The sequence below is a fragment of the Budorcas taxicolor genome, chromosome X, assembly GCF_023091745.1.
Source record: "Budorcas taxicolor isolate Tak-1 chromosome X, Takin1.1, whole genome shotgun sequence".
NCBI classification, from domain to species: Eukaryota; Metazoa; Chordata; class Mammalia; order Artiodactyla; family Bovidae; genus Budorcas; species Budorcas taxicolor.
In genome coordinates, this window is record NC_068935.1 from 113,418,827 (window position 1) to 113,440,526 (window position 21,700).

General features: G+C 41.8%; 1 protein-coding gene and 1 non-coding gene across 2 annotated transcripts; both read left to right on the forward strand.

Annotated features, from left to right (window-relative positions):
- Positions 1 to 10,640: 10,640 nt before the first annotated feature.
- On the forward strand, positions 10,641 to 11,543 carry TASL (TLR adaptor interacting with endolysosomal SLC15A4). The gene has a single exon (XM_052663871.1). It carries the CDS (start codon positions 10,641 to 10,643, stop codon positions 11,541 to 11,543), a length of 903 nt encoding a protein of 300 aa, XP_052519831.1.
- A 9,740-nt stretch (positions 11,544 to 21,283) lies between these two features.
- On the forward strand, positions 21,284 to 21,417 carry LOC128070660 (U8 small nucleolar RNA). Its single transcript, XR_008201634.1, has one exon. It is a non-coding gene; the product is annotated as a U8 small nucleolar RNA (small nucleolar RNA).
- The last annotated feature ends 283 nt before the right edge of the window (positions 21,418 to 21,700 follow it).

Sequence of the window (21,700 nt, forward strand, 5' to 3'; positions counted from 1 at the left end):
TATCTCCTAAGAAAAAGAGTAATCTTCTACATGACTATAATGATAAGGAAATTTAATCTTAATATAATACTATTATCTAATAGTAGATCCATATTCAAATTTCTCTAATTATCCACATGTCCTCTAGAGAGTTTTCATTTTTTAATTCAGGATTCAGTCTTGCATTGCATTTGGTTCATATGCTTACAGTTAAGTAAATGTTATTGGTAATAGCCATAATTAACAATATAATTAACAATTAAGAATTATAACACCAAGGAAATTTAGTATCAATTCTATCATGATTGCTTTTCTTATTTTTTAGTCCTTTCATTAGTATCAAAATACTTTTAAAGTAATTCAAAGTGATCATAAGCTTCCATTCTTCTGTTTGTGAGACATAAAGACAGGATATGAAGAAAAATCCAAACTATGACAAAATATATTTACTAATATATCTGCATCAAAATTTATATTTTCTGAAATAAGAAAATTTATATCCAGATAAAGCCCTTGGAAGTAGCTGTTTTCTTTGTTCATAAGGATCTAAGTAGAACTGAACAGAAAATTATTTACTTGTTGATGTTAATATGGAAAACAGAGGCCTTTTGATTTATGATTATTTTAGCCATCAAATTAGACTTTTGGGAACTAACTCATTAAGTAAGAATCACTTCATGTTTGACAGAAGAATTGGTAATCCAAATTATATGTTTTATAACAGGAAATGAAACAAAGTGAGGAATATTTTAGAGCCTCCATCAACAAATGCCACAGAATATGAAATAACAGGGACATAAACCAGGGTGTATGATTAAGTGAATGGTTATTTTCAGTTCTAAAGAACATGTTACTTTCAAAGATAAGAGTCAGGAAAATGCAGGAGATCTAAAGAAACACCTTGTTTTGGGTAAAGTTCTTGTATTATTCACTGGAAAAAAACTAATGTAACATAGTTACATTATTATAACTAGATTAAGAACAAAATAATATTCAAGTTTTTCAATGATAACCTTTCAGTGGTTTATATGCAAGTCCTCCAAATCAAGATCTTTAAAAAAACATAGATTGGAATGAAAGGATCTAAAATCAAGATTATAGGGGAAATACAGAGATGAAGAGATGAAATAGGGTATTTTGGGGATGGAGGCATTATAAAAAAATAACATTTCTGGTATATCACATACATATAATCTTAACAAGACAGCTTGCTTCACTATAAATATGAGGCAAAAATAAATGTGCTCATCTGATCGGAAAATTTTAAAAAGTAATAGTGTATTGAAGAATAACAGTGGAAACAGTTAATTTTAGACACTGATGGTGAGAGAATAAATTGGCCCAAGCTACTTGAAAGACAATTCGGCTTCTCCAAATCTGACCTGGGGAAACATTCCTGGAGGCACATGAAGTGACTGCATAGTCAACAAGCAAGAAAAGCCTCCATGTCTACTATGAGAAATTATTTGCTAACATAAGTTGTGCCTGTTATTTTCCATGAAAAGGCAGACCTACATAAGCAGGCATTGCTGACAGGTGGGAACTAAACTGCACCCCAACTAGCTAGGTTCAAGATCATCTATGAAACAGACAATAACATTTTCCTGTCCCTATTTCTGTGACATTACATGCCATGATGCCCTGAGGCAGTCCCATCCAGTGCCTCCATTTTTGTGTGGCTATGGAGAAGGAAGTGGCAACCCACTCCAGTGTTCTTGCCTGGAGAATCCCAGGGACGGGGGAGCCTGGTGGGCTGCCGTCTCTGGGGTCGCACAGAGTCGGACACGACTGAAGTGACTTAGCAGCAGCAGCAGCATGGAGGTCTTCTCTGCACTGTCTCAACCACCTAGCTTCTCAGAAGTCTTCGTTCGCATACATGCAAACAGTCTTTTCAAGGACAGGATCTCTTCTGCCACCGTATCATCCCCCAATACCCCCACTTCCTACCAATCCTCCATCTTCCTGCTTTTTTCTTTTGCTATTGCCAGTTACTCCATTTAAAGGACTGTCTCAATGATTTATTTCACTGTTCAAGGTAGCAGCTGGATTTTGCTAAGGTTGTGTGCAATCCTGATAAATATACTGGGGTAGGAGAGACAAGAACTTAGAATTTCTTTCTAATTTAGGGGCAAGGATTTTGAATGGATGGCCAGGGACTCTGGAATGTTGAGATATGAGACTTGATGGGGGGTGGTGCAATGGGGATGGATAGGGAAACAGGGCTCTTGGACAGAGGAAGAAGGGCATGAATGCCTGGGTTGGGCATGGGATGTGGGTGAACTGGGAGGAGTCCAGCATGGCTGGGATCCTGGGTCCTGTGAGAACAGGCAGAGATTGAGATGAAGAAGGTAGATAAGAACCACGTATCATGAGGGCCTAACATGTGTGGACTTTATCCTGGAGGTAATGGGGAGCTGTTGATATTTACACAGGGTATCTGTAATATTAAATTACCCTGTGGTTGTAAAATTAAGGGCAAGGCAATGCCAGGCTACAGGAGTGGGAATAGTTAAGGAAAGTGTCCATATGGTTAGATTAAAAGCGCACACGAATGTGGATGAACCTAGAGGTTGTCACATAGAGTGAAGTTAGAAAGAGAAAAACAAATATCGTAAATCAATGCACATATATGGAATCTAGAAAGATGATACTGATGAATCTACTTGCAGGGTAGGAATAGAGGCACAGATATAGAAAACAGATATGTAGACACAGCGGGGTAAGGAGAAGGTGGGATGGATTGAGAGAGTAGCATTGACATATATACACTGTGTGTGTCCAGTTCTTTGCGACCCCAAGGACTGTAGCCCGCTAGGCTCCTGTACCATGTATAAAACGGATGGCTGGTGGGAAGCTGCTGTATAGCTCAGGGAGCTCAGCTCAGTGTGCTGTGATGACCTAGAGGGGTGGGAAGAAGGGGTGGGGGGGGAGGGAGGCTCAAGAGGGAGGGGATATATGTATACATATAGCTGATTCATGCTGTTGTACAGCAGAAACCAAATACTACATTGTAAAGCAATTATATAAAAATTTTTTTTAGAAAGAGCAGAGTAGAAATTATTTCTATATCTCAAAGACATATGAACACTGATACACAACTGAGTCAAACATGTAGCCCTGTGCGGTGGGCACTGGCTGTATTCTTATCTTTTCTTTCTATATTTCACTGCATCTTCCTTCCCTTACTTGGCAAGGGTTGTTATTACATAAGAGTCAGGACTGGTACCCTTTTGCTGGAGGGACTAATTGCTTGTCATGACTGTGCAATATGAACTGCTCTCAACTAGGCATTAGTTAATGTTTTAAGAATAGATCATACACTTTGGGGTTAGAAAATCTGAACTTAAATCTTGCCTCTACTACTTACTTGCTTTGTGATCTTGGGAAGGTCATTTGTCCTATCTTAATCTCAGTTTTCTCATTTGGAAAACCTGGATGATGATAACATCTAACAGTGCAGTGCTATTGGAAGATTAGGGGTAATGGTTGGAAAGCACCCAACACAACTGTGATTATTATTGTATCCTATCCCAATTACTGCACCTGCTTTTCGATTTAGGTCAAGGATAGGCAAGCCATAACCTGTGGGTCAAGTTGGCCCTTTGTCTGTTTTTGTAAATAAAGTTTCACTGGAACACAGCCACACCCATTTGTTTACATGCTGTCTCTCACTGCTATCCTGCTATGATGGCTGAGTTGAGTGGTTGTGACAGACACCTAAAATATTAAATATTTGGCCATTTATAGAAAAAGTTTTCTGAACCTTAAGTTGGATTTTTCCAAAAATGTCCTCTTACCGTTTCTTCCCTCTTTAGTTTTTCTCTTTAAATCCATGCTTGTGTTTGAATGTAAATTAAAAGTATGTCTATGTACAGAGTTATAACGACAGTTTTCTGAAAAGTGTTAATATAGAAGGAAGAATTCATATTACAATTTCTTCTGAAATCCAAGTAAATGATTTAACAATGTGCTGCACTTCAGTACATATTTCTAAGTTGTGAATTTGCACAGCAGGTTAATTTTGGTATTCCCCTGTCCGGTAATGATTAATGGAGGCTAAATTTGTCTAGAACATCTCATCTGCAAATGTCCTTGAAAGTCTTTTCCTTCACACTTCAAAAAATTTTTTTTCTTTTTATTTTGTATTGTAGTAGGGCCGATGAACAATGTTGTGACAGTTTCTGGGGAACAGTGAAAGGACTCAGCCATACATACACATGTATCCATTTTCTCTCAAACTCTTACTCAATCATGGAAAATTCCAGATGTATCTGTCTCTATCTTCTCTGTGATGAGAAATAAAAATTCAAGTGATTAAATATCTTTGTACAATTGAAATAATCCATTGACTTAAGTTTTACCATCTCGGATAAATTTAAGTCAAATATTTATTTGAAGTACATCTTTTTAATAACTTTGAAGAGTGAGGTCTTCTAAAAATTTTATAATTACTGAAGTTTATTAAGAAAAATGTCAACAATTAATCAAAATAAACCCAAATAACTTTCTGTTTTAAAATTTTAAGATGTCATGATACATAATACTATTTTAATTCTAGTGGTATATTAAAGGGTTTTTATAAAGATCAAATGAGTTAACATATGTATAATTTGGGGGTTTCACTCATTACTCTCTCCACAGCTTGAGAAAAATCTTGCGAAAGTTGCTCTAGCATGCTCTCTGCTGCCCTCTGCTGCTCATTTTCAGAAATGGATTTTGAGTTAATACCTCGGGCTTCCTGATGGCTAAGTGGTAAAGAATCTGCCTGCAATGCAGAAGATGTAGGAGACACAGGTTCGATCCCTGGGTCAGAAAGACCCCTTGGAGGAGGGCATGGCAACCCACTCGAGTATTCTGGCCTGGAGAATCCCATGGACAGAGGAGCCTGGTGGGCTACAGCCCATAGGGTCGCGAAGAGTCACACACGACTGAAGCATGGACACGTGCAATGCTTACCTCATTTATTTTCTTCCCTTAATATAGTCCAAAGCCCATGCAATATTAAAGTTTGAGGGGATTCTATAATTGAATCCCACATTCTCAATTTACAGATAAGAAGTTGAGTCTCTGAGAGGTTAAGTGACATGCAAGCATGGGCTCTGTTTTCTTTCCTTTTTTTATCCATGCTGTGCAGCTTGTGGGATCTTAGCTCCCAACTAGGGACTGAACCCAGGTCCTCTGCAGGGGAAGCGTGGAGTTCTTCTCACTCCACTTCCAGAATCCCACTGGACTACCAGGGGATTCTAGCGAGCTCTGTTTTCTGACAGACCAGCATTTGAATGCCTGCGGGTTATGGACATAGTACTTAATTTTGATACATAGAAAATGAGAATAATAGTACCTATATCTTTGATTTTTTGTGGGGATTCATTGATTTAGTACATAAAAGGCACTTAGAACAGTGTCTGGGTGGTAGCTAGTGTAAATGCTAGCCCTGTTATAGACCTGCTATTAACTAGACTAAAACCACAGCAAGATCAGAACTAGAATTCTAGTCTCTTGATTACCAGTTCAAATTGTTGTGGTTTTTTTTTTTTGGCCTTAATGAGTCTGCATAGCAACCAAATTTTACCTTCCAATGTCCAATGTGGATTTTTAGAATGTGACCTGCTCACGTTGGAAGTTCTTGTAGTTTCTGTGACACTATCAACACTGCAGAGCTTGTTGTGGCTCATTCCTCCTTGTACTGTTCAAGGCAGGTTTCCCACAGAAATTATTACCCATACAAGCTCCTCAAGCCTCCAGACAGAAAATCCTGTGGCCCACACTTAGGAGATGCTGTCACTGTTGACTGACAGTAACCCTTCTAATGAGTTCCCTGCTTGAATCTCCAGTGCACAGTTAGACACCTGCACTCACTTACCAAGAGTCTGACTCAAGAGGAACTGAAGTAAACCCATCAGGTCCTTTCCTGGCTCTCTCCTGATCTCTCCATTTTGGTCAATGCTGATGTCAACTGTCAGCATGCCTAGACACAGTTATGTCTTCTCCTTCACTGCCAAGTCCAGGAGTCATGGCCTCTCAAGTTCATTGCTTCTCTTCCTTTTCTGCTTCCTTCTTCCTGGCTCCTGCCCCTAAACAGCTCAGGTGGGCATGAATCCAGCAGCCCCTAACCTGGGTCCTGGACTCCAATTTCATTCCACTAACATTCATCTTGCCCTTTATTCATAGATCACATTATGCCTTGAAAAACCTTGGTTACCTTCCAGAGGTTTGTATTGCCTTCAGTGTAAACCTAAAGTCCTCAGCCTTGCATGTCTCAATATACCTCCCTGACCTTTTCTCTCACTCTTTTCTCATAGGAATTTGTTCCTTTAGGCATAGGTGTCTCTTTCCCTTGGTATTATGACACATTTTCTGCTTTTCCATCATTGGTCCTACCACTGTACTGGTCTGCCTTGGGCCCTACGGTAGGGCTCTCATTCTATCAGAATTAAGGTATCAACAAAGCTCTCAGCCCATAACAAATGGGGCAAAGAGGCTTTTATGTGTGGAGAAGGCAATGGCACCCCACTCCAGTACTCTTGCCTGGAAAATCCCATGGACGGAGGAGCCTGGTGGGCTGCGGTCCATGGGGTCGCTAAGAGTTGGACAGGACTGAGTGACGTCACTTTCACTTTTCACTTTCATGCATTGGAGAAGGAAATGGCAACCCACTCCAGTGTTCTTGCCTGGAGAATCCCAGGGATGGGGGAGCCTGGTGGGCTGCAGTCCATGGGGTCACTAAGAGTTGGATAGGACTGAGTGACGTCACTTTCACTTTTCACTTTCATGCATTGGAGAAGGAATTGGCAACCCACTCCAGTGTTCTTGCCTGGAGAATCCCAGGAACAGGGGAGCCTGGTGGGCTGCCGTCTATGGGGTCACACAGAGCCGGACACGACTGAAGCGACTTAGCAGCAGCAGCAGCAGCTTTTATGTGTGTGTTAGTTGCTCAGTCATGTCTAACTCTTTGTGACCCCCATGGCCTATATAGCCCACCAGGCTCCTCTGTCCATGGGATTTTCCACGCAAGAATACTGGAGTGGTTTGCCATGTCCTTCTCCAGGAGATCTTCCTGACTCAGGGATTGAACCCAGGTCTTGGCCATTACCCAAAACAAAATCCACTTACTTCGCTACTGTGAATGAGCAGAGGTTATCTGGAGAACTTATACATATCAGCCACATAAAATGAGAGAAGAATCCACTATGATTTTTTAATACGAAAAGAAATGTGATAAACAGGTGATTTGGGATAATGGCTGAATGGGAACAAGGGGGACTCAAGAATGATTTTGCATTATCACCTTCACTATCTTCTAAGTCTGTGCTGTCCAATATCTTAGCCAAGTGGTATTTTTAGTTTCAATTAAATGAAGTTAATTAATTAGTGAAATTCAGTTTTATTAGCCACATTTCAAGGGCTTAATAGTCACATATGGCTGTTAATATTTTGGACAGCACATATGTAGATCAATCTATCATCCCAGAAAGTTCTGTTGGACTGCACTGGTCTAGATTTTTCATTTGCTTTTCTAAGTCATCCACCCCTGATCTACTGCTTTCCAGTTTCTAAAGTATAACTGCTCTAGTCTCTTCTCTTGTTCTCCCTTTTCTCATGTATTCTATTAAAAAAATCATTTGTTATTGTTTTAATGAAGTTTGGAGGGGGAGAAAGAATACAGGTATATGTCTAATCCATTACTTTTCCTAAAAATCTTTGCTTTTCTCTCCCTCAGTGTGATCTTGCTTTTGGGCTCACATTCTGAGCAATCACAGTCACTTCGGGGGTCCCTCTGGCTTAGGCTTGCCTCTGAATTCCAGCTTGCTTCCATAAAGCCATGGCATCAGCTGGGGATTCTGGGGGTGGGAGGGAGGTGGCACGGTGGGGACATTTCTGGCTGTTGTCACGTAGTCACATGGGCATCCATGGCAAGTTCTCATCATTCACCTGGTCCCTGGCTAACATTCTATATCATGTCTGCAATCTGCCCATCCCCAATGGAGGTTTTCACCAGGTTTGCAGGCTCTGGGCAGCATGCTGGTACCTAAGCAGACTTCACAAGGCAGCCTTAGGCCAGTCCACCTGGGCATTCCATTTGCTTGGTTTTCTTCCTGCTCCTCAGGTTCTATGTGGGGGTTAAGGCACAGGCCTTATCTACTCAGGGGTCCCCCACTCTATCTGGCACCATCCTCTTTCCCTCCATGGGGATTCCATCCACTGAGTCTATTGTTGATATGTCAATATGATGCCCTAAGTCATTTGGTAGTGGCTTAGTTGCTAAGTTGTGTTCAGCTCTTGCAACCTCATGGACTGTAGCCCACCAGCCTCCTCTATCCATGGATTTCCCAGAGAAGAATACTGCAGTGGGTTGCCATTTCCTTCTCCAGTGGATCTTTCTGACCCAGGGATCGAATCCGGGTCTCCTGGATTGCAGGCAGACTCTTTACCACTGAGTCACTTGGCTCAGTGACTGAGCCGCCAGGATTTAGCATTCTGGATTCTGAAGTGTAAAAGCTCAGGTTATGGAATCTCAAAACTCATTTCTCTAAAACTATGATTTCTGCCAAGACTTTCTAAAGACTCTTTAGCAACTCAAAAGCTGGGAGATGTGGTTTTGCTCTGGTTTTCCACAATGATAGTCTTAGGTCCTGAAGGCAGAAGGCTCCACTTGCAATCTGGGTGCAGTGAAGTGGGAGGGTCATGAGGTACCTGCATCACTAGGAAGCCTTAGGATAAACTTTATTGCTCTGTTAATTATCTTCTCATGTATAGAAGATTTGCCTTTTCACCTGGATGTACAGTTTGTTAAGAACAGAACCACACAAGTTTTTTGGGGAAGAACATTTTCTTACTGTTATAAGTGTGTCCAGCATACAAGAATCGCTTCACGGATGTGTTGAAGACCTTTAACTTTGTAGCTTCATGGTACATGACTGTCTGGAATACAGTAAACATTTAAATCATTAATAAATCTGCTGAACATATTTTGGAATAGTTTCCCCCAAAAGAAATAAACATTGAAAACATTGGTGGTAGTGGTACAGTCGCTAAGTCATACCCAGCTCTTTTTGACCCTATGGACTATAGCCCATCAGACTCTTCTGTCCATGAGACTTCCCAGCAAGAATACTGGAGTGGGTTGCCATTTCCTTTTCCAGGGGATCTTCCCCACTCAGGGCCAGATCCCACATCTCCTCCTTGGCAGGCGATTCTTTATCATTGAGCCACGACAGAAGCCCATTAAGTACATTACATTCATAATACTAACTTTATACAATTAAAACGTTAACTTGGAAAATAACTTCATGACTATAAAAGAGATGCTAAAATTAAAAAAAAAGAATCCTTAGGGTTAAGATAATCCTTTTCTAATATGACTTGTCTTTCAGGCTCAAATTAACGGGTCTGTTTTAGAAGCCCAGCCCTTGAGGCCAAAGCAGGTCAGTTCTCTTTGCTCTTGTCTGTTGCTCCATTGCTAAGAGTGTCTTTCTTGGAAAATGCAGCTGTGGACTTCCAGCCTATTCTGCTGCTGCTGTTAAGTCACTCAGTCATGTCTGACTCTTTGCAGCCCCACGGACTGTAGCCTGCCAGGCTCCTCTGTCCATGGGATTTCCCAGGCAAGGATACTGGAGTGGGTTGCCATTTCCTTCTCCAGGGGATCTTCTCAACCCAGGAATCTAATCTGGGTTTCCTGCATTGGCAGGTGGATTCTTTACCACTGAGCCACTTGGGAAGCCTCCAGCCTATTCTAGTCACCTTACAATCAGTGACAACTGCCAACAGTGGCAGGAGCGGTGCAGGTAGAGGAAAAGCTCACAGTAAGAAAAGTTCCTTGGTAACTGGGGTAGAGGTAAACACGTCAGTCAGACACAGGAACATTTCCAGGACGTACTGTAAAAACTAGGACTGCAAGAGCAAGAAAGCCATCCTGGGCACCAAAGGGAGACGAAGGCTTCATGGTCCGTCACGACAGGTTGACAGTGAATTAATTTCATACCCTGTCACTGCTGTTTATTATTTAATTCAAGTTAAGGATCCTTTGATTTCCTCCTCAAGGCAAACAACTGCACTAGCTCCCAAGAATAAAAATACGACGATGAGTAAGATATAGCTCTCATTTTCAGTAGAATCTGCCACCAATTCCCTCATTTTTTCATAACCCACTAGTGATGCTGCTTCCCCAGTTTGCAGCTACTCAGTCACTCTCCATTTCCTTCAGGGCAGAAGGCAGATGCCCTTGCCCGACTCCCAAGGCCCTTTAGGATTCAATTTCAGTCGACATTCCCAGCCCTCTCTGCTTAGGCTCAGTGTCTTATATATGCCATGTAAGGCCATCTCATCAATTTCTTATAACTCTGTGACTAGGGATGGAACTCCTAGGCTTCAGTTTATCTGAAATGCCACCTTCTCTGGGACATAGCCTGTCGTCTCTCCTCCTTCACCCCAGGTTGTTACTCAGAAACTTGTTGAAGGAGGGAACTGTGTCCATTTCTTCTTTATACCTCCAGCACACACCAGCACTCTGGTACCACAGCAGGCACAGAATGAGCAAGAGCTTGGGGAATGAATGAAAGCAACTTATTTATTGTCCTTTACTTTTTTGACAGTACAGCTGCCCATTTGTGAGACTCCAATCTTCTTTTCCCCCATTGTAATTCACACACTGTCTTTCCAGAATGCTGTCAGAAGGCTATCTCAGTGGACTTGCGTACCGGAATGACATCCAGTGGAGTTATCCATCTTCTAATGAGCAAGTGGCTGAGGAAAAGGAAGAGGAGATGGAAGCCACAGCAGCTACAAGTCTTTCCTATTCCTCCGTGGATGAAACACAAGTCCAAAATCTCTATGTGAGCTGCAAATCCTCTGGCAAGGTCATTTCTTCAGTGTATTCAAGAGAAAGCCAACATAGTAGAAATCCGAGAATTACAGTGCTGCAAACAAACCCCAATCCTGTGTATGAAAGCCCAAACTTGGCTGCAGTTGAACTATACAGAGACACCAGCAGAGAGACGTACTTGGTCCCACCTTCCTGCAAGAGTATCTGCAAGAATTACAATGACTTACAGATTGCAGGGGGCCAGGTGATGGCCATTAATTCAGTGACAACCGATTTCCCCTCTGAGGGTAGTTTTCAATATGGTCCTTTGCTGAAATCATCTGAGATTCCTTTGTCCATGGAGGATTCCATGTCCACTCAGCCCAGCGACTTGCCACCCACCCCTATCCAGCGGTATTCATCGTACTGGAGAATAACCAGCATCAAAGAGAAAAACAGCCTGCAAATGCAGAAGCCTATTTCGAATGCGGTGCTGAATGAATACCTGGAGCAGAAGCTGGTGGAGTTGTATAAGCAGTACTTTATGGACACTGGGTTTCATGACAGTTCACCTACCCAGATTCTGGCATCTGAACTCATCATGACAAACGTGGACCAAATTAGTATTCAAGTCTCTATAGAGAAGAACCTGGAGATCTCGAAAGCCAGGGATATCGTCATTAACCGCCTATTACAGTATGGGTCAACTGAAATCAGCACGCCGAGTCTCCATATTTCTCAGTATAGCAACGTGAATCCATAGAGAGGGTGCTTCCATTGCTCTTTCTTAACTACTCAAATCCTAAGCAACAAGTATTCATTTATTCTGAGAATGTGCAGGAAGGGGTTGGCAAGGGGTAGAGAAGAAAACGTTGGTTGCAGGTCAGGTATGGATTAAGAGGAAATATCCTAATATTACACGTGAAGGAATGTGGGGAGAGGAGCTATAATGACTTCCAAGTGAGGGCTGTACAGCAACAAAGCAAAAATAAAAATGATCAAAAAAGAAGGATGATTCATATAAGGGAATAAAGAAAAGGAAAAAGAAGACAAACCAAGTAAGGATGCATACAATGTATGGAGAGTCCTTTAAAAACTAGGAATAAAACCACCATATGACCCAGCAATACCACTCCTAGGCATGTACTCTGAGTAAACCAAAATTGAAAAAGACACATGTATCCCAATGTTCACTGCAGCACTATTTACAATAGCTAAAACATGGAAGCAACCTAGATGTCCACCGACAGATGAATAGATAAAGAAGTTATGGTACATATAAACAATGGAATATTACTCAGCCATAAAAGGAGCACATTTGAGTCAGTTCTAATGAGGTAGATGAACCTAGAGCCTATTATACAGAATGAAGTGAGTCACAAAGAGAAAGATAAATATCATATATTAATGCATATATATGGAATCTATAAAGATGGTATCAAAGAATTTATTTGCAGGGTAGCAATGGAAAAACAGACTTAGAGAACAGACTTATGGACAAGGGGAGAGGGGAGGTGAGGGTGAGATATATGGAGAGAGTAACATGGAAACTTACATTACCATATGTAAAATAGATAGCCAATGGCAATTTGCTGTATGTCTCATGGAACTCAAACAGGGGCTCTGTATCAACCTAGAGGGGTGGGATGGGGAGGCAGATAGGAGGGAGGTTCAAGAGGGAGGAGACATATGTATACCAATGGCTGATGCATGTTGATATTCAGCAGAAAACAACAAATTTCTGTAAAGAAATTATCCTTGAATTAAATTAAATAAATAAATAAATTTAAAAAAGAAGAATGCACACCATGGAAAAACTAAAAGCCAAAGGTTTCAGGGTTGGGAGTTAAGAATATGTTTGTCACCCAAGGAAAATCCTCCAAGTTGTTTCTTCTTGAGGGAAATGGACCCCTGAAGGCTGCTATATTTGGGTAGAAAGACAGGTTCAAACAGTTTTCAAAAAATACATTTGCATCTATTTCCCCTATTCTGTACCAGATCATTTAAAAATATATTCTTTATAAAGATGAAAATAGTAGCAAATTGCAATTGTGCTTTTATTTTTTAATGATTACTTAGCTACAACCTCAAATACAGTCACTCAAATCTAATTCTGTTTACTAGGGGGATGAAGTTTTCTAAAATGAAAAATACCACATAGTGAATATTAAACTACTGCTTTATTTTGCCGTGTTTGATTTTCTTGGTGGTACTAAGCTTGAAAAGGAATTATACATCTTATTTTTCCCATTTTTCTCTTCTTTTTCTACATGCTCTCTTGTCCCTTCTGGAGCCAGGAAGGGGTCTTCTGTATTCTCTTACAAGCTCTAGGATCTCATGGTGTCAAATTCTGTAAATTCATGCACTAGAATGGTAGCTTCATGAGAGTCCCACTGCTCCACTTAATTCTTCTAGTTCAAGGACTTGCAAATGACTCACTGGCCAAATCTAGCCTTCCACCTGTTTCTTTTATTGAGAGGGCTTCCCCGGTGGCTCAGTGGTAAAGAATCTGTCTATCAATGCAGGAGACACGTGCGTGTTCGATCCCTGGGTTGGGAAGATCCCCTGGAGGAGGGCATGGCAACCCACTCCAGTATTCTGGCCTGGAGAATCCCACTGGACAGAGGAGCCTGGTGGGCTACAGTCCATGCAGTCGGTCACAAAGAGTCAGACACAACGTATTGATTAAACAACAGCACCAACAACAATCTGCATATAACACATTGGTTTCACATGCACAACATGATTTGCTATTTGCACATTATGAAACGATGACCACAATACACCTAGTTACATTCTTTGAATTCCCATGAGCTAAGAATTTTTTCAGCCATTTTAAAATAAAAGGAAGAATATTTTATGACATGAGAATTATGGTATTCAAATTCAGTGTCCATTAAATAAGCCTTCACTAGGGCAAAGCCATATCTATTCATTTCTGTATTCTTTATGGCTGCTTTCACACTAGAAAGGCAAAGCTCAGTAAATGTCATGGAGAACATGTGGTCAACCGAAGCCAAAACCACTATCTTTCCTTCCACAAAAGAAGTTTGCCTACCCTGCTCCACAGCAGTGCCCTGACCATACAACTGGTGATTGAGTTAATTCAGCTGCCTTGAGGAGGGTGACTCCGAGATGGAGACTGGTGAGCAAAGTTTATGGGGGCCTGTTGGGAACAACCTCTGTGAGGGAATGATGAAAGCCAAAGAGGTTTCCACAGATGCCTCAGCCACTTAAGGGAGCTCTGCGGTTGGGGTGGGCCTTCGGCAAAAACCATCACAATATTGTAAGGTAATTATCCTCCAATTAAAATTTTTAAATGTGCTGTGCTTAGTCACTCATTCGTGTCTGACTCTTTGCAACCCCATGGACTGTAGCTCGCCAGGCTCCTCTGTCCATGGGATTACCCAGGTAAGAATACTGGAGTGGGTAGCCGTTCCCTTCTCCAGGGGATCTTCCCAATCCAGGGATCAAGCCCAGGTCTCCCACATTCCAGGCGGATTCTTTACCAGCTGAGCTACCAGGGAACAAAATAAATAAATAAAGCTTAAAAACTGAAGGAGGTTCAAGAGGGAGGGGACATATGTATACCTATGGCTGATTCACATTGAGGTTTGACAGAAAAGGACAAAATTCTTTACACCAATTATCCTTCAATTAAAAAATAAGTAAATTTTTAAAAATAGATAAACAACAAGGATCTACTGTATAGCAGAGGAAACTCTACTCAATATTCTGTAATAACCTATATGGAAAAGAACCTGAAAAAGAATGGATATATGTATATGTATATCTGAATCACTTTGCTGTATATTTGAAACTAAAACATTGTAAATTAACTATACTCCAATATAAAATAAATTTTTTTCAAAAACTAAAAAAAAAAAAAAAAAATTCTTCCAAATTGAAATGAGAGGGTTGGCTTTGAGTCTCCCGCTTGACCAGCAGGGGGCGCAACGGTAGCTGAACTAATTCAGAGTCAAATTTCTCAAGGGGAATCACCTGTGAGCCTTCAGAAGCCAAACTCCTGGCAGCTCCTGGGAGAATGAGTTCCTCAGTCAGAAGGAGGAATGTGAAGCACAACAGCATCCTCTGCATTTTCCCAGTATTTGTAGAGTGAATTTTCTTTTTTAACAACATGTGAAAGTGAAGTCACTCAGTCGTGTCCGACTCTTTGCGACCCCATGGACTGTAGCCTATCAGGCTCCTCCATCCATGGGATTTTTCAGGCAAGAGTGCTGGAGTGGATTGCTATTTTCTTCCCAGGGGATCTTCCCGACCCAGGAATCGAACCCGGGTCTCCTGCCTTGCAGGCAGCCGCTTTACTGTCTGAGTAATTCAGAAATGTTATTCACTGTTTTAAATAAATAATAGCCACTATGCATTAATTAGGCTTCCCTCCGGGTAAAGAATCCACCTGCCAATGTGGGATACCTGGGTTCAATCCCTGGGTCGGGAAGATCCCCTGGAGAAGGGAATGGCTACCCACTCCAGTATTCTGGCCTGGAGAATTCCATGGAGAGAGGAGCCCAGTGGGCTAGTCCATAGGGTCGCAAGAGTCACAAATGACTTAGCGACTAAACAACAACAATGCATTAATTGCTTGCCATGGTGCCTGGCACCAGGTTAGGCATTTTCTATGAATTTTATTTAATTATCATAATAACTTCATGAGAGAGTATGCCTATTATTCCTCCACCCCTGCCTTTTTTTTTTTTTTAAACACTGAGGAGCAAGCTGGGCTCAGGGCAGGTAAGTAATCTGTCCAAGGGCACATAGGGAGTAGTGGAACTAGATTTGAATACGTTTCCATTTAAATGTAAAGTCCTGGTTCTTTTTCTTTTTTAAAAAAGTCATTTATTTTTGTTTGCCTGAATCAGGTCTTTATTGTGGCACGTGGGATCTTTTGTTGTGGTGTGTAGGCTCAGTAGTTGTGGTGCGCCGGCTTAGTTGCCCCATGGCACGTGGGATCCCAGTTCCCCAACCAAGGATCAAACCCATGTCTCCTGCACTGTGGACCAACAGGGAAGTCCCTCAAGTACTGGTTCTTAACTACTATCACCTATTCTTTTGTTGACCACCATCAGTTCAGTTCAGTTGCTCAGTCGTGTCTGACTCTCTGCGACCCCATGGGCTGCAGCATGCCAGGCTTCCCTGTCCATCACCAACTCCCAGAATTTACTCAAACTCATGTCAAACCACCATCTGTCTCACTGAAGACTGGTTTTCTACTCCAAGGAAAAAATAACTAACTTCTTTACCATTATGTTACTTCTTTTCTTTATAGTGTTCTGTTTTGTAGTATTTACTTGCCTCTCTTCCTGTCTGCAAACTGGAAGTTTTGGTTTATTCATTTGCTCCTCCATGTCCCAAGCAATACTTGCACACAGTAGGTAACTGATTCATACATGTCAAGTGATAAACAAGTTTTGCTGTGTTGGATACTGTGTCTGATGGCTGAAGCAAAAGATCTATCAGTCTGAAAACTAGGTAATTTTGACTAGAAAAAAGCGCTATTCAGAGTTCCTCCTCAAGAACAAAACTGAATAAGTGAGCTTAATTTCTTATAGCAGCTTAGTAAACAGTATAATAAAAACATGTTATAGTAACATCATACATGTTTACTCTTTTGACAATTTGAGAAGTGAGTTGTTACAAAGCAGACTGGTTCATTCTTTTTAAAATGAGCATTCATTTGATGCTGCTTTTGGGGGAACACTGTGTACTGATATGAAACATGCAGGGAAGACACGTGTGTGCATGTGTACAAACACAGAGGATTCGACCCCTTCCTTCTCTGTCACCTTGTTATGCTGGAGGGACCTGGCAAATAAGTAAGGAACAAGTAACAAAGCTGCTTGCTTAAGCAAGAACTTGGCAAAGTGGTACCAACAGGAAGGAATACAGTGATCAATGATTGCAACTCAAGTGTGGTAAATGCTGCAAAGGAGATGTGCTCAGAGGTGCTGGACAGTAGAGGGGCCAGGGCAGGCAAAGACTCCAAAGGGGAAGTGATAGTTTAAATTACTTTTGAAGAACAAGATAGGGTCGAGGTAGATGGATGGAAGGGGTGTTCTAAGTGGAGGTATGAGAGTGTCTGGAACAACAGTCAATGGCTGAAACCAGAGCTGAACGAATGAACAAATAAGCAGCATATTAACTACTCTTTGACACTGTAACAAATGAGCACAAAGTTCAGAGCTTAAAACAACACAAACTTATCCTACAGTTATATATGCCAGAAGTCCAAAATCATTCTGGTTGGGTTAAAATCAACTTCTTGGTTTGTGTGCCTTCCTTCTGGAGGCTCTAGAAGAAAGCTGGTTTTCTAACCCTTTGGAGCTCCTAGAGGCCATCCCTGTTCCTCAGCTCCTGGCTGTGCACTGTTCTAATTTCCACAGCCAGCATCACACCTCTGTCTCTCACACTAAGCCTCCTGCCTTGCTTTTATAATATTTATTTATGCTTTTATAATTTTTTAATTTATTTTATAATATGTGTTTATTTTATAATATTTATTTATAAAATTTATTTATGAATAAATTGGCCTTACCTACATAATTGAGGCTAATGCATTCAGCCAACACAAGCAGGCAATTGTGTGTATTAACAATAAGATGTCTGAGTTTTGCTAATCTAGGGTTTGACATTCAACAGATATAATTTGGATTATTTCCTTTTTCTATTGTATTGTCCATACTGAAAACCATCTGCCATGTTTTATCTCCTCACACTTTAAATTCAACTAAATTCAACAAATATTTACTGAGCATCAACTGTTATACAAAGATGAGATTCACAGTCCCTATATAAACAGCTCCTTTATGATGTAGTACCAAACCTTTTAAGCAAGGCACACTGAGTGCAGTAAGAATTGTGCAATGACTATTTAAGGCATATTGAATCATTTTTCTTTCGATTTATACCAATTCAGTAGCTGCTGTTGTTGCTTAGTTGCTAAGACATGTTCAACTCTTTTACAACCCCATGGACTGTAGCCCACCAGGCTCCTCTGTCCACAAGATTTCCCAGACAAGAATACTGGGGATTTCCCTGGCTGTCCAGTGGTTAAGACTCTCACTTCCACTGCAGGCAAGAATACTGGAGTGCGTTGCTGTTTCCTTCTCCAAAGGATCTTCCTGACCCAGGGATCAAACCCACATCTCACAGGCAGATTCTTTACCACTGAGACAGCAGGGAGGCCACGCTTGCTTATCTCTATCTTCTTAGTTTTGGACTCTCAGGCATTATTACAGGGCTATGACTAGAACCTTCTTTACTAAGCACTCTGGGAGATAAGGGAAGGGGTAGGGGTGGGGTACGTTCAGTATGGACTTTAATAATCAGCCCTGGCTTTGACTTTGACTTGGCCTTAATCTCAGGGCTTCCCAGGTGGCACAGAGGTAAAGAATCCACCTGCCAATGCAGGAGACACAGGAGACACGGGTTTGATCTGTGGGTCAGAGGATCCCCTGGAGGAGGGCATGGCAGCCCACTCCGGTATTCTTACCTGGAGAATCCCACAGACTGAGGAGCCTGGTGGGTCACAAGGAGTCATACACAATTAAGCAACTGAACACATACACATACTCTGGCCTTAATCTCACTGCCCACTTGGTACTGAAATCTCTCCCCTCCTTCCCACAGCCCTTATTTGTGTCTCTGTGTCCAATATCTTGGCAGGAACAACTCCAATATTGAAAGGAATGAGGTCAAGTAGAGTCTTTCAACATTTCACTGGAGGCCTGTAGAGAATACTTATTAAAGTTGTTTCTGTTGATTCACTAACTTTGGGGATTGGGAGGATGGGAAAAAGAAGACAAGTGAGTTTTACAAATTTACATGTTAAAGGTTTTACAAATTTTCTTTTGCACGCTATAGTTAATTTTTTTTTTTTCCTCTTGAAAAATTGAGGGGAAGATCAAGGTTCAGGAAGTGAATAGTTCAGCTCAAACGTCAAGATGAATTCAAAGATATTTTGTACTGTCAGTATATCCCTGTCAGAAGAATGTTCTGACTTACCAGATTATTTTAAGTGAGAGAAAGCACGTGGTTGGAAGAAGAAGAAAAAAGCAGTCTTTGGGTTATAGAATAACAGGAACCTGGATGTACATTTTGAGAACCTCCCCACAACACCACCAACCTCATGCTACACACATATTGGGAGGTAGCATGGCTTGAAAGAGGACTGGCCTTGTGGCAGATGGGACCACAGAAAGCCCTGAAAAAAGATTCCTGGGTTCCATCGGCAACCTAGAAGCAGTGGACAGCTGGGAATCTGAAGAGGCCGTGTAGATGGAGCAGTGATTCTTTTGGCAATGACCTGTGATAACCTGTGTCCAGTGATAACCAATAGTCTATAACTTGAAGGTCAGACATAAACTCTCCATTTGCTCCTCTACCGTTCCTTGAGATTGTGTAAGACTCCAGAACTGTGGTACAACCCTGAGAAGAATTAGAGAAGCCAAAAGCCAAGAATGACTGATGTTTCCTGCCATCATGGGAAAATGGAAGTTTAGATTCAGAGATTCAGGTTTTTCTTTTTTTAAAGAAAGCACAAGTATGCATGAGAGAGAGAGAGAGAGAAAGAGTGAGAGAGATGGGGTGGGTGAGAGATGGGGTGGAGTGTGGGGAGAGATTGTCGGGGGGTAAGAGAGAGAGAAAAAATTACTTATTATACACCTGAGTTGGTAGGGAAGTTGGAGTTATAACTGACTCCTACTCCTCAGCTGTGTCCTACGAAGAAGTAAGTGTTAGTCACTCAGTCGTGCCCGACTCTTTGTGACCCCATGGACTGCAGCTCACCAGGCTCCTCTGTCCATGAGATTTTCCAGACAATGATACTGGAGTGGGTTGCCATTTCCTTCTCCAGGGGATGGAAATCTCCAACTTTCTAAAGTAACAGCACTAGGAGAGAGACCAGTGAGAAGCTAGATTTAGTGCTAGTCCAATAGATGTGAACTAAGGGGAGGAGGCAATGGAAATAGGGAAATTTCCTCCCTTTCTTCCTTTATCTCCCTCTTTTTCTTCTTGCCCTTTTGTTCCTTCCTTTCTCTCTCTCTTCCCCGCCTTCCCCATCCTTCCCCTTCCTTTCTCTCCAGTGCAGGGGTGCACCAGATTTTAAATCACACCCAGAATTCTAATCACAAGGAAGCCTGGGAAATGTAGTTTTTGCTTTCAAGCCACTGCAGAACACAAGGAGGGTGGAATGGATATTGAATGCCAAGCCACTATCCCATTACACGAATTAAAATCCAGGCCTGGGGAACTGCATGATATTGCTAATGAGAAGATACTGCATAGTGAACAGTGTCCACTGTGCTCCCTTAGGTCTCCCATGATCCTTTTTTTTTTAGCCACACCATGTGGTTTTCAGGATACCTCAGTTCCCTGACCAGGGATTGAACTCTGGCCACAGCAGTGAAAAACCCAGAATTCTAACCATTGGTCCACCAGGGAACTCCCATCCTGTGATCTTTTTCACTGCCTCTGTATATCCCTCTGCCAGCTTCAATGTCCTTTGCCTTCAACCTCCTTCTTACTCCCTAGTTGGAGGACTGCCATTGGGCTCCCAAAGTCTGCCCACGGGCACAGAGTTGGAATTGCTTAGGCATTTATATAACCCTGTGGTGGCCTCTTATGAACTGAATATTTGTGTCCCTACTCCTCCAAATTCATTTGTTGAAATCCTAATCCCCAAAGAGGTGGGACTTTGGGGAGGTGACTAGGTCATGAGGGTGGAGCCCTCATGAATGGGATTAGCACCTTTATAACAGAAGCCTCAGAAAGTTCCCCTGACCCTTTTGCCCTATGAGCATACGGCCAGCAGGCAGCCATCCATGAACCAGGAAGAGGACTCTCAGCAGACACCAAATCTACTGACACCTTGATGGTGGACTTCCCAACCTCCAGAACTCTGAGAATTAAGTGTTTGCTGTTTTACCCACCCAGACTATGACATTTTTGTTATGGCAGACGTAACAAGACATGACCCTTAGCCAACAACAGCTGAAGAAGTCACTAGTATGAAAGCCCAGCCCTCTTGTGTCTACCTGGGATGAACTCTCAGGTACTGTGCCTCAGAGCCGCCTTGAAGGATCAGGCTGCAGCTGTCCTCCTAAGGGTTTTGCCTGAAAATGAAAACCTGTCATGCTTTTCCTATTTCCTTATCCTGCTATTCTGTTCCTATTCATTTTCCTTTTTACAAGTTTATTCCAAGAGCACTTCCTTTATACATCACTAGCACACAGATCTTTCCCTCAGGGTATGCTTCTATGGAACTGAACCCCGAAAAGTCCCATTCACCATCAAAGCTCAGTGCCTGCCTGTGTAGATCAAATTCTCACCAGAGAGAAAGTAGAATCCATTTCCTTCAAGCTCATGAGATGGTAGGAAGAGTAGGAGAGATGGATATGGGGAGCAGATGGTCAGTTATCCATCCTGTTCTCCCTTCTCTAACCTTGGACTTTAGAATAGGAAGCTACAGTGAATACTGGAGGTTAATTATCAGGAAGCATAATTCTTACCCGTTCTTCCCTTTGGAGGGCAGAATAGAACATGATGACTTGAGTTCGCATGACTCATGATTAGGAGCTCTGCATAATCAGGTCTTGCAACATCGATCGCTCCTGTTTGATTCTTCTTGGAAAAAAAATACTGGAAATTAGATCACCTAGCATCCATTACAACCACCCTCTAGCTTCCTTTTCCATACAAAGTCAGAAATTTAAAAACTACATTTCCGAGATTTCCTTGCCTCTAGAGTTCTGCATGTGACCCAGGTCCTTAACCTCAGGGTTCAACTTGGAGGCAGCAACATAAATTAAGGGTTGCATGTGGGAAGAGGTGATCATCCAGGAAGTACAGAGACTGGAGAATCTGATCTTCAGCTGTGGCGGCATTTCTGGCATCCAGTGCCAA

Excerpts from the sequence above, each read along its gene's own strand:
- TASL (XM_052663871.1), top strand. The coding sequence starts at position 10,641 with ATGCTGTCAGAAGGCTATCTCAGTGGACTTGCGTACCGGAATGACATC.